This window comes from Rhodamnia argentea, chromosome 2 (genome assembly GCF_020921035.1).
Source record: "Rhodamnia argentea isolate NSW1041297 chromosome 2, ASM2092103v1, whole genome shotgun sequence".
NCBI lineage: Eukaryota > Viridiplantae > Streptophyta > Magnoliopsida > Myrtales > Myrtaceae > Rhodamnia > Rhodamnia argentea.
This window is the reverse complement of record NC_063151.1, coordinates 1,230,951-1,244,113: the sequence shown is the minus strand read 5'-3', so window position 1 is coordinate 1,244,113 and position 13,163 is coordinate 1,230,951. Positions and strand designations below refer to the sequence as shown.

At 39.0% G+C, this 13,163-nt stretch overlaps 1 protein-coding gene across 1 annotated transcript; it reads left to right on the top strand.

Annotated features, from left to right (window-relative positions):
- The first annotated feature begins 6,346 nt into the window (after nt 1-6,346).
- Nucleotides 6,347-8,054, top strand: LOC115746380 (heat stress transcription factor B-4-like). Its single transcript, XM_030682125.2, has 2 exons — nt 6,347-6,799; nt 7,103-8,054. Exons 1-2 carry the CDS (start codon nt 6,548-6,550, stop codon nt 7,898-7,900), a joined length of 1,050 nt encoding a protein of 349 aa, XP_030537985.1. The 5' UTR covers nt 6,347-6,547; the 3' UTR covers nt 7,901-8,054.
- The last annotated feature ends 5,109 nt before the right edge of the window (nt 8,055-13,163 follow it).

Here is a 13,163-nt window from a genome sequence, read left to right as displayed (position 1 = left end):
CCCTCTTCAATCATTTCCATCTCCAACTCCGCCCACCGCACTGCAAAGACAACCAGTCTCACTTGCAAATGCGCGATGCCTTTTGGCTCTTTTCACCTTCTCTTTTATCCAGAAAGGAACTGGTGACAAAGCCTAGAGTAAATCTCTGTCTTGCAGATTCTGCAGTTACCACACCACTCAAATCCTGTCTCCTAAAGACTGAATGAAGCACCTCCCTTATTCCCCTCTAAAGCTGGCTTTCCACTTTCTTTATGTTGTACCTCTTTCTTCGTTTTTTTTTTTTTGCTCCTTTTGTTGAATGTATTCAACCTTCTCTTCTCTTCGTCCCAGATTTGCAGAGAATCTTACTGCGGAGAAGAACGTCACAGCTTTTGAAAGGTGTTCGACAACGGCTGCAGCATTTTACAGCTAGTTTTAAGAAGCTACCCAGCCATGTTTGAAGGCAATGTAGCTCTAAAATATGTGTGTTACCGTATATTAGGACTGCAATCGCGGCACGACTACAGCTACATCTAATGGTATTTCCAAGCTGAGAGCGGATAACTTGAACTTGCAAATCAAAGCCGATCCTTCCGAGTTGATTGGATCGTTTGGTCCAGAAACCAAGGGTTCCGAATGCATATCAAATAGTTAAACATATCAAATGTGTATACTAGAGGAGCAAAAGAAAGTATTCAGCTCAAGCCAAAATGGTATTAATGAGTCGATGATGTGAACATTTGCATATCTGAGCCTTCTTAACTGGTCGAATTTCCTACTTGATCCTACCTCTGAGACTTCTTTAGGTAGATCTCTAATTAGTTTTGGACTTGAATGACAAATTACTGCGAATTCCAAAGATGCTCAATATGTGAAAAGAACCTACAAGTTAGCTATATATGCATGGTTCAACCACACGTGAGACTTGTCTGTAGTGCTGGAGGTTGTCTTCAACCTCTTGCCGGATCTCATATGACCGGTTATGGAACTTTCGACTCCAACATAGAAATTGGACGCCAATTCGACGGAAACCTAGGCGTCAATTCAATGGATCTCGACATTACGGAAATGGGTTCGCTTGATCATGTCCATCGAATAACAAATCAAGCTCAAAATTACATGTAAAATCGCTAAAAATGGCTACCAATTACGTACGAGAAAATTACCAAAAAAGTCTTAAACTTATTACAATTGTGTCAATTCAGTCACAAACCCTTTTTTTGTTACCAATTTAGTCCTTGACCTTTTACATTTGTGACAATTCAGTCTATTTGGTCGGCTTAGCGTTAACGTAGCAAAATTTTAATAATTTTTACTTCTTTTTTCCTTTTTATTTTATTTTCTTTCTTATTTTCCTCCCTTCCCCCTTGTGGCCGACGAGACCCCACGAAGCCCTTGTTGGCTGCCCGCTAGGACTCGGTGGCCGTTGCTCGACCTCACCAGCAGCATCATCGCCACAGTGAAGGCTGCCTAGCCCGCGGTGGTCGCTCGCAAGGTGTCAAAAGAACAGATCGGGAGTGTGATGGTCTCGCGAGTGATGGCCGTGAGCTAGGCGGCCTCGCCCAAGCTGGGCGGGCCACCAAGCCCTAGCCGGCCACCGGCGAGGGCTTCATGGGCCCTCACCCGGGGGGAAGGAATGAGAAAAAAAGGAAAAAAATAATAAAAAAAGAAATAAAAAATAGTAAAATGTTATTAAAATTTTGCCACGTCAGCGTTGGCCAGCCAAATAGACTTAATTGGCACAAATGTAAAAGGTTTAGGGCTAAATTGGTATAAATGTAAAAAATTTTAGTACTGAATTGGCATAATTGCAATGGATTTAAGACTTTTTTGGTAATTTTCCTAATAATATAACCTAGACATAAATTTTCATCTCAGTGTGATGGCAAAAAAGGTTCATCCCAAGTTTCAACTAGTCATTCGCATAGGTATTGCATGTGCCAAACATTCATTACATCGACCGACCTTTATCTCCTTAGATATGATGATTGGGTCGATACGATCATTTTCTCCATAATTCTCGCAAAATTCCATGAAGCAGATTACCAGGTTCATGTCGTGCAATTATCGATCGTCCTTTGGCAATGATAATATCACTTCAAAGGCTGCTTTTACCAACGGTGAAACCTGCTGCAAATGTAAAAGAAGTCGCTTTTCTCGTAAAGTAAGTGGCATGCATCACATTATAATAGCAGAAAACTCACTTATTCATGATTTTTTCCAAATAATCGAACTTTAATCATCTTTTTTCATAATGACATAATTAGATAGGCGGTGACTTCAATCAATGGGTCTTGTGCGTGAGATGATTGGGGATTGATGATCAGGGAGAGGATGGGACCTACACAATTTCGATCATTAGGATCCATTTAATTAGGGTATAGTTCATATGGCTACCGTTACCAATCATATTCGACTCATGTCCGTATAGGCGACTCTTATCTCTTTTTGTCTATATATATTTTCCTTTTTATGAACTTATTGATTACTGACACCAACTTGTTAATGTAATGAAATCTGGTCATATGTGTAATTTTTTGGTCATTATGTTGAATTAGATCATGATAGGGGTTACTTGATTAGTTAATTTATGCTCGGCTAGGAGCCAAAATGTCTTGTGTCGTGGGACCCCCTTATATGATCTTTTCTAGATGAATGTCTTATAGTCGCAATCATGAAAAGAAGAGAAGAAAGAAGGAAAAAAAGGTGTAAACGCATGTGATCCAACACCCTTTTTGTTCCCCATTCCTTTCTTTCTTTCTATCTTTTTCTGCAAATTTTTTCACGTATTAAGTCTTGCTTCTTGAGGCTAAATATACGGAAACCCTTCAGTCTCATTGACTTATGAATAGCAGATCAGGAGCAACGACCTGCTTACATGCTCAGAATAAATCAAACAACAAGCTCAAAAGCATCTAGAAATGAATAAAAAAACAAGTCGACAGATAAACTTTCTCAACCAATCTGAACCTACCCGTAGTAATAATCCGTCTCCTCATCCGCATAACATCTACAGACTTCTGTGTAAGCTGCGATATATTCTAACATTCTGTTGGTGGAGATTGGAGAACTACACTCTGCAGAATTGTTTCTGCAAAAGTAGACACAACCAAATATCATGACCGTCTTCTTGAGTCAGAGCGACAAGATCCTCTCAGTCATAAGTTACAGACGTCATTCGCTGTGCATGCAGAGGGGTCAATGGAAAAACAGAAGGCAAGAGAGAGCGCAAGAAGAGACAACTGAAAAGAAACTCTTGTGGCTTGTCCTGTTGCTCACAGGTTCGATTCTTTTTTTCACTTTACGTGGACCTAGAAACTGTCTTCTTCTGTACCCGATAAAAGATGCATAGAAACCATCAGTCATCAGCTCTACATCATTGGATTTATCCGTATTCTGTCGGAGGGTCGAGCTTGCTCTTCTCGGAATTCTAAAGAGGGATTATACAAATAAACTTGAAATCTGATATATTATGGAAAATAATTGACTGTAATTAATTCACTGTGTAACAAAAAACAAATAACAAACAAGTAAGGAATGTTATTGGATCCATTCTTTAAAAAATTTATGATTTTTAACATACTGTTACTCTTACAATCGCTAAAAGACTATTGTACTAACAACACCCAGTTTATTACATGTACGTTGGACTTACCATATTGTAATGATTCAAATTTGGTTGACCGCATATGCTGGAAACCGCAAGACTCAATGAGGCTTTGAGGTTGTTTCTCAATACTCTTGGAATTGGAGTTCGCGCAAACTGTAGGACCTCCATGTGCATCTTAAATTTCTAGAGGAAGCTCGATACTGTCTAGATCAAATTTCAATCATGATCAAAATATAAATTCTAAACATCGCAGTTATCTTTTAACTTGGTGAACTAACAATTAAGAAGCTACACATTCTCGCATTTTAAAAGAGTTCTTATAAGTAAATGTGGTTTTCATGTCAATGATTAGTTGATCAATTTCTCTTATAAAACGTTTTTTATAAGTATTTCAATTTATAGGTTGTTTAAGTTTTTTTATTTACTAATTTTTTATTGTTTAATTTTCTTTTTTAATTCGGTGTGGAGTTTTTATTCGAGTAACATATAAAAGTAAAGAGCTTAAAGTGGGTTAAATGGGTGGGAATGAGTTTTCCTAGATTGGGTTAAATATTAATATGTTTTGGTAATATATGTCAAGTCGAGTATGAGTTGAGTACGAGTCGGGTCGGGTATGGGTCATTAAATTCGCATCATATGAAAACTAGTTAAATGGGTCAATATGGGTCAAACCATTTTCGACCCGACCCACCCATTTGACGGCTCTAGTTCTAAGTGCAATAATGTCCCTAGAGGAGGACAAGAGTATTTCGTACTTAAAATCTTGAGAATAATTATTCAAAAAGTCATAAACTTATCATACAACAGCCAATCCGGTCTTAAAGCTTCAATTGTGCCAATGTAGTCCTAAATCTTTTGACGATTTGTCAGTTCAATCATGAACCTTTCAATTGTGTCAATTTAATTTTAAATCTTTTGACAAGTTGTCGATTTGTCCTCAACATCTTGATATACCATGTTTTCTCCAAACAAGTTGTGTCCTAATAATCACGCACTTCGATGCAACCTTGACCTCTTTGTACGTATATATGCTAAAACAAGATTGAATACCGTGTGGGACTCGAATCTTGGAGTGGTGTTGGGTTGGTGACGTTCAACAACAAAGAGAAAACTACAAAACGGAAAGGAGACGCTCGTTTGACGTGAAGTGAAAGCACCTTCCTCCCCTTTCTTTTCTTACGACTTTTTCTTGAGATGCCAAACTCCACTCCATTTCACAGAACTACCCTTCTCTCTCTCTCTCTCTCTCTCTCTCTCTCTCTCTCTCTCTCCACACACCTTTGAAACTAGATTTGATATATATTTTGGTATTTATAACTTTATACTCTCGCTCGCATATAAGCTGATTTGACCATAAGTAGAATAAGATGTAGACATTACCACATTGAACAAATAGCCAGCAACGGAGAAATGCACAGAACAACACAGGAAAATACGATCATAAGAAAGTTGAGAGACACCAATAAAATTCGAACTCATGACCTGCGGTCCGTAATAATGTTAGAAGCATAAATTTTACCAGATGATAAAAGATGATATATTACTTTTAGAGATATTGAATTTGTATGAAAAAAAAAATTGGTACATGAAAACTCAACTTCCATTGTAACATGTTTTTCTTTTTTGGTCTTGCTTTAACAAACGGATGCAACAACTTGAGCTTTCAACAAGGCATATCTCATCATCAACTTGTCCACACATTTTTCTCGGCTCATAAACCGAACGAGCTCTATCTCCGATCTACTGCGAGAGTATATATTTCCGACACCAAGTTTTAAACAAAACAAAAAAGGAGGAGAATTGAATTCGCATGTTCAATAAAGCAAAAAATAGAATGCACTGAAATCGTATCCTCCAGAGTCTACAGTAATTTGAAGAAATATCCAAATTATGCTTAGCATCTTCTAGGACTTAATGATCAATATCGTTTGGCTGGCTGCCTCCATTTTCCTAAGTGAGTGGAAATTTCAAAGCCGAGCGGAATCAATGTCAGAAAAGCGGAGTGAGACTCACGGGTTTGTCTCGAAAGCCCCTTTTTGTTTCACTGTTCTAGGCACTCGGACATGAGGAATCCTTAACAACGTTCCGACAAACGTGAGCCCAACTCACGTCCACCGTCGGATGAGGTGGGCTCCACATTGGAACTCGAAGTTGTTTGGCGGTAAAATGTGAACCGAGCTCAGGTGATTCGATTGCACCCCGTACTCGCTCTTCTTCGGACACATATTCTCTCCCACTTCCAAATCTCGAGGGACGCAAGACCCCATGTGCTTTACCACTGAATCATGTCAAGAGGGGTGATTTTCTTTTGAAGGGTGTCTTGTTAGTGTTTAAATATGGTTAGTTCGTCGGGCAGCATTGGAGATATCTCGATTGGTGAACACCGAAGTCATTTCACCAAAAGATAAGACAAATTATGCAAAAATAATTAAGTATTTGAATGACCATTTTCAAACATCAAATAAAGCTCGACATATCATATTAGAGTAACTTAAAAAAAAAAAGGTCTAAAGTACTTTCATTTACTCAAAAAATTAAGTATTTAAACAAATGGGTCATATGAATATCTTCGAACATTAAATAGAGCCCGACATATCATATTGATAATTATGAACCGAAAGAAAAAGAAAACCCTAACGCCCCATTATTTTAGTCGGTTTTGTTTAGATTCTCGCTTGCGGTCTCCCAAAGGAATAATTTTGCGTAAATCGATCTCGGTGTGCAGTGTGTCTTTGGCTTTTAAAACTGGAGGAAGACTGTTCGGAGCACCAGTTAAATCTGCTAAACACAGTCCCACCAGTTCAGCTCACTAGCTATCGCTGTCCTCCATTATCGCCCCCTTTGCAAAAGCTTGGCATACTCCACTCCACACTCTCTTATATCTCAGTCTCAGCCACCAGAAGATCTTCTGTTATCTTCTCTCTCTCTCTCTCTCTCTCTCTCTCTCGTGCATGAACCATGGCTCTTCTGCTGGAGAACTCGTGTGACAGCGTACTGCTATCCTTGGAATCCCAGAAGTCCATACCTGCGCCGTTCCTGACCAAGACCTACCAGCTGGTGGACGACCCGCCGACGGACCACATCGTCTCGTGGGGAGACGATGGCACCACCTTCGTCGTCTGGCGGCCCCCCGAGTTCGCTCGCGATCTCCTCCCCAGCTACTTCAAGCACAACAACTTCTCCAGCTTCGTTCGGCAGCTCAATACCTATGTATGAAGATTCTTGATTCTTTCTTCGGCTAGGTTTTCATCCAGTTACTTAAGAAAATCAAATCTTTAATTTTTTGAATGGGACTGCACCGACGGCAGAAACTCTTACAACAGTTGATTGTGCGCATTCACTAGCAGATTTCATAAATGAATCATATGAATTCATTTCTAATGAGAAGCAGTGGAAGAGAAAATAAGTGAAAGAACATGTCTGCTCCAGTATCATGTAAAATCTAGGTAAACTACTGGTAGGAGCCTTGCATTTTTTCTGAGAGGCTTCTGTTTTTCTCTGTAATGATTTTAGGGTTTCAGAAAGATCGTACCAGACAGATGGGAGTTTGCCAACGAGCTCTTCAGGAAAGGAGAGAAGCACCTGCTCTGTGAGATCCACCGGAGGAAATCTCCGCAGCCCCAACAAGTGCCCATCAACCACCAGTATCCACCGTCCCCAATCGGCGGATGTGGCGGCTATTTTCCCTTCGTTGGTGGCCGAGTCAGCTGCATCTCTCCTCCCGACTCGGACGAGTTGGCCTGGTGTGACTCGTCCCCACTGATCAATAATCCTAATGTTTCTATGGTCGACAACTTTGTTAGCTACAACAACAGCCCATCACCATCGACATCGTCTGTTGTGGCGGCTCTCGTCAAGGACAATGAGAGGCTGAGAAGAAGCAATGACATGCTCGCGTCTGAGCTCGCTCACATGAGGAAGCTGTACAACGACATCATCTACTTCGTGCAGAATCATGTGAAGCCGGTCGAACCGAGTAATTCTGCCATTTCGAACCAGGCTTTCGGGCACTTTCCTTCGATGAACGGACTTCAAAACCACGTTCCTCAAGTTGGTAATAATATTGTGGATTCTCCCACCAACACTTCACAGAGCTCCGTCACGATTCTCGATGAGGAAGACGGGACTAATTGCAGTAGCAGCAAGATGAAGCTATTCGGAGTGCCTCTCCGGTCGAAGAAGCGATTGCATCCCGATAAGTACACTCCATCGAAGATCTCGGAGACTAATAATAACAAGGCTCGTTTGGTGTTGGAGAATGATGAGTTGAGGTTGAATCTCATGCCTCCTTCCACATTTCCAAGTTATTAGTATTTTGTTATCCCCCCTGTAGCGAGTAGACTACTCAATGAATGCGGGTATGGGTGCTAATGCATTTGCTATTTGTACAGAAGATTATTGCTGGTATCATGTTGTTCCACTAGCTGAGATTGAAAAACATGAGTCTGTTTTTCTCGTCCTTCTTAATCTTACTTGGCTCTCTTTTTATCTGTTTGGAAGATAAGCGATTTGTCGCTCTCTATACAATGATTATTAAGCTGATCGATCTGAAGGTACTCATCACGGAAACTAGATTATAGATAATGCACACAACGTAATAAAAACAATTGCTAGACATATAAAGCTTTTGCTAGATGATTAGCAAAACTTCAGGCCCTTTATACGACGAATGGTTTAAATAATCGGTTTTTGGCACGCTGAAGAGGATGTTTAAACTTCAGTTTGCTAAAGGTCCATCTATTAGAGCCCACTTCAATGGATTTGAAGAACATTGATGAGGCCCTAGCTAATGAAAAACAAGATATGATATTGTTGGCGTCTCTGCCGGAGACATGAGAGCACTTCATTGATCCATTATTATAGGGTTGTACTACAATTACTTCATAAGACGTAAGTCCACTTTGTTCTCTAAAGGAATAGTAGAGAAAGTTGCGAGATAACAATCCGACGTAGAATGTGCCACAAGGATTGGAGATCCAGGTTAGAACATGTCATAGTAGTTTTATAGAAAATATAAGGTCGCATGAAGTGCTTTGAATGTTACCAAAAGGGCCACATTGTGGAGAGATTGCCTGAGACTAAGAAATACTTATGATAGGCACGATGACACAAATAGTGTGCCAAATAATTGTACCTAGAGAAATACATATACAGATTCTTTTTACATCTAAACGAAAACCTTTCGACGCCCGGTCGTAGGCCTGGTGGGTGTTTTCTTGCAGGTTCAGCATTTTTATCTGTTCAACTTTGTATACAGCAGATCACTTTGGTCTCTCTTCACAAAGAACACAATGCCGGGATGGTGTCAAGGGAAAAAGGAGTCGGTCTCAGGCTATCGAGCGGCCGAAAAAGGGTGCTTTAGGACTGTATGGGAATTGCTTCCAGCCGCACCGCACCGAGAGAGGTCCAATTTTGAAACGGAGCAGCTCTAACGAAAGAGACCAAAAAGAGAGTGAAGATTTGAAAAAGGAGAAGATGGCTTCGTCTTTAGTTTGAGCCCCCTTTTTGACGCACTTTATTGACATTTCTCTCCGCACGTTAACATGGCTCGATGAAATGATTCGGAGTTCGATTGCAGATTTATATTTAAAGCCCGGAATTGCGACTCACAACTTTATGAACAGAGGCGGACACGATGCACAAGAAAGTGTGTTATAAAGGGTTCTTGACGCAAAAGGGAGAGTCCTACTGGCGTCGCAGTAAGCGAATAGGATTTGCATTGTCTCCGGTCTCCAAGTCCAAGTAGGGTTTACCATCGTAGAGGCGACAGTGGAATCAGAGTAAGGTGGCATCTGGTGTATTATGGGACTGAAGTTGCTAATGATGATGATGAGTGATGACCGATTAGGATTTACTGATTACAAGAGACAAAATTAATCAGTAAAGTCAAAGTGAGAAATTGTTGTTAATTTACTAAGATATTACTACTTTAGGGAACTACTTATAGCTTGTCTCACATCACTTTGTAGGGTAAGATCCTTACTGCAAGGTGTACGTATAAAAATCTTCTACTTATCGCGTGGTACTTCCCTCGGCATCTCGATAAATTTCAACCATCGACAAGAACCCCATTTTCATAATAAAAGCACTCATTAAAGTACTGCGTGGTTCGGCAAAAAAAAGTACTGTGTGGATTAAAGGATCCATGTTGAGGTCTCACCTAATGTAGCGGCCAGTATCTATCATGATTTAAAGAACAATCGAATTCATATAGCCTGATAATAATTAGGCACCGCACTAAAATAACCCTACTCTCTCTTTCTTCCTCCCTCCCTATTTCCTTGCTTTGCCTCCACGTGCGGTGATAGAGGTTGGAGACAAGTCCTCGCAACATTGGATCAAGGTTGATCCTAGGTGGTCAACCACTTTAAAGTACCTCAATGTAGGAGGTTGTAGTATTGTCCGATGGAGCTGAAAGCGACGGTGGAGCGTAGTGGTGGCAAGATGGGCGGGGGAAGACAGAGAGAGATATTGATTTTGGATTAGGTGTTTGGAGGACACGCGGTACAAATCTAAGGACTACCCAGGTGAGAGCAATGGATAGGTACATTATGCGCCCCAATTTTCTACAATAAACAAATGATCTTGTTATTGTTGTATACATATGTAAGTCTATGCGATGTACTTACCAATAATGTTTATTTTAGATTGATTTTGATAGTTTTTCATCGTGTGTGTTCATATACGTTTTACGTTAAAGGAGAAGAACAAAAATGAATAATAATGGGTCGGTCAAATTTAGATACTCAGTTGGTTCGTGAATTTTTTTTTTTTTTTGGGTCTGTAATTGCTTTGGAAATTATTATTATTATTATTATTATTATTGTGGTCGAATTGGTTTGTAAAAGTTAAATGATGTCCTTATTGCATGAAATGGGGCAAGGAGCAATTTTGTTTCCTAAAGTATAATGCTTAGGAAAAATTTTGTTCTAAATGGTATGACACACCAGAAGGTTCTACTTGTCACCTTTTGAGGAGAAACAATTTACAACTTTTCAAAGTTAACGCTTCTATTCACATTTTGGGTCTTCAAAAATATCAAAGGAAGACCGAAGAAAATAATAACAAATCTAGATTTGTGATTTTCTTGTTTTTCGACACCCTATTATGTTTCTCTAGAACTTATGGATTTATTTGAGTTCGTAACTGAAAAGCACTATGACGTGCATCGATATCGTGTTCTTGCAGAGGCATTGTATCCTAGAGCTACTATTTCCGTTAAAGCCATTCTGATAAAATCAAAACTAACAATCAACCATGATTTTTTTTCGTTTCGAATGAAAGGACACTGTTGGGTCTGGCTTAGGACACCCAATTTCACTAAATTAGACGCCCCACGCTCATTAAATTTCATGTGTGATTCCTGATTCGGCTTGCACACGAGAAGTGGTGTCATAATATATCTCATATATGCTTGTTTACAAGGGATATGTGCTTTTTATATGTGCTTAATCTTTGTCTACTTAGAAGTTTAAAGCTCTTGTATTGTAGAAAATTGAAAATTGACGGAGAGATTTATAGAAAGGGAAAAGGAGAGGCGAGTCCATTGAGCAGAGACAAGCTTTTAACACAAGTTTCAACAAGGCCTTATATGTTTTTGGGTTGGGCTTTAGCTGCATGAAGAAATTGCTTAGGAAATGATATCTAAAATAAACTACATTACAAATGCGTGTCATCGTCATCACTCAGATTCTCTACTAGTGACATGCTATTCAAAATGACATGCATAATTTATTCTCTATTCACGAAAATCCATGCTTGTCTTGTGTTTTTTTTTTTTTTTGGGTCAGACATGCTTATCTTGTTAATTCTTTTGAAAAAGATGACAGTTCAAGGAAAAATAGCTAAATATTACCAAAGCAGGAGGCATGCCCCTATAGTATGGTTGTTCATCGTACTAGAGCATAAAACTCGAGCCGTGTGCACCCGATCATAGAATTCAACTATTGAAGAAAGTTTTTACGCATGAAATGAGGAAAATTATCGAAAAAATCATATACCTTTTGCAAAATTTGCCAATTCAGTCCTACTAGCCGGAAATCATTGACTTGGACACTGTCCCTCTTACGTGGCACTGTCAATACTGATGTGGATAATTTTTAATAATATTTCAATATTTTTAGAATATATTTATTTATTTTTTTCCCACCTTTTTTCTATTTTTCTTTTTCCATTCTTTCGTCCCTCCAATATCATGCGAGGGCCGCCCTTATCTGGGAAGGCAAGGGCAACTCTCGCTAGGGTCGAGCCTCGCCCAATGCAAGCAAGGGCAACCACCACTTGACGCAGCAGGGAAAAAAAAAGGAACAAGGGAAAAATTTAAAAATAAATGAATATATTAAAAAATAACTAAAATATTATTAAAAATTATCAATGTCAACGCCGGTTGTGCTACGTAGGATGGACATCGTCAAGGTCAATGATTTCTGACCAATAGGACCGAATTGAAAAAAGGTGAAAAAATTTAGGATTGAATTGTCAAACTTAAAAGATTTAAGACTGAATTGACAAAAGTTCAAAAGATTGAAGACTTTTTTTTGACTTTTTTCCCTATGAAATGCATTTGAGCCTTCAACCTTTTTTATTTGTGCATTTAAGTCCTAAATATATATTGCAAAAGTTAGTGATAAATATAATTAGATCCTGACTCTTTCTATTGATGCAATCTAAGCCCTGAAGATTTACAAGAAAGTACAGTAAAAATTGTAAGCTACATTAAGAACTCCAAGATAAAGGTTCCCACACAGGCAATTTTAGCATTGAGGCTTAAATTTAAAGGACAGATGAAAAAAATATTTAGACATAAATTATTGTCTATAGTGATAATATTGTTCATCGACTAATTTTTTTAAGTGGTACAAGTAATATTTTAAAATTATATATTTTTCAAATGATTCATTTTCTCTAAAATAAGCGCATTCTTAAACATTTAATTGTCATGTTGCATACTCTGTCGGCACAAGCTCGAAATGTTACAAGGTGGTGATGTGGGTGAGAAGATAAAGTGGTGCAACCGTGATAATGCAAAGTAAAGATATACATGAATACAAAAGAAGAACGCACCCAACATCAATATCTTTGTCGATTGGATTCTTTTTATCCAATCGAACCTGTTCTTGCAGAGAACGTGTCCACTTTATTCATGTCTTCTTGGCTTAAAGTAAAAAAAAAAAACTTTGAAAAATAGAACATCCATGTATTAATATATGCTATTGAAATCAGGGTGCGATGGAGTTTTTCTGAGTTTTGGATTGGTGTTGCAGAAAAATGTAGTACAAATTAGAGACCAGGCAACAGCCGTTCCAACATTTTTCATCCTTCTCCCTGCACATATTTCAACAATTGACCACTAAGAAATCCCGGATATAAGATATGTCCGTAATCTCACATCGCCCGTAAATAAAGTTCTTATGTTGTTAGATAAGTCTCGCGCAACCTCAAGCTAAATCCGGTGCCGTAAAGGCTTGACCAGTCGGGATAAAAGGAGACAATATCATTATGGCTCGGTAAGCTTGAATGGCGCTTGTCACCTTTTCGCAAAAATTTCCGCTTGTCGGACAATTGTTAGTTATGA

Excerpts from the sequence above, each read along its gene's own strand:
- LOC115746380 (XM_030682125.2), top strand. The coding sequence starts at position 6,548 with ATGGCTCTTCTGCTGGAGAACTCGTGTGACAGCGTACTGCTATCCTTG. Across the intron at positions 6,800-7,102 it reads TTCGGCAGCTCAATACCTAT|GGTTTCAGAAAGATCGTACC; the intron begins GTATGAAGATTC and ends TAATGATTTTAG.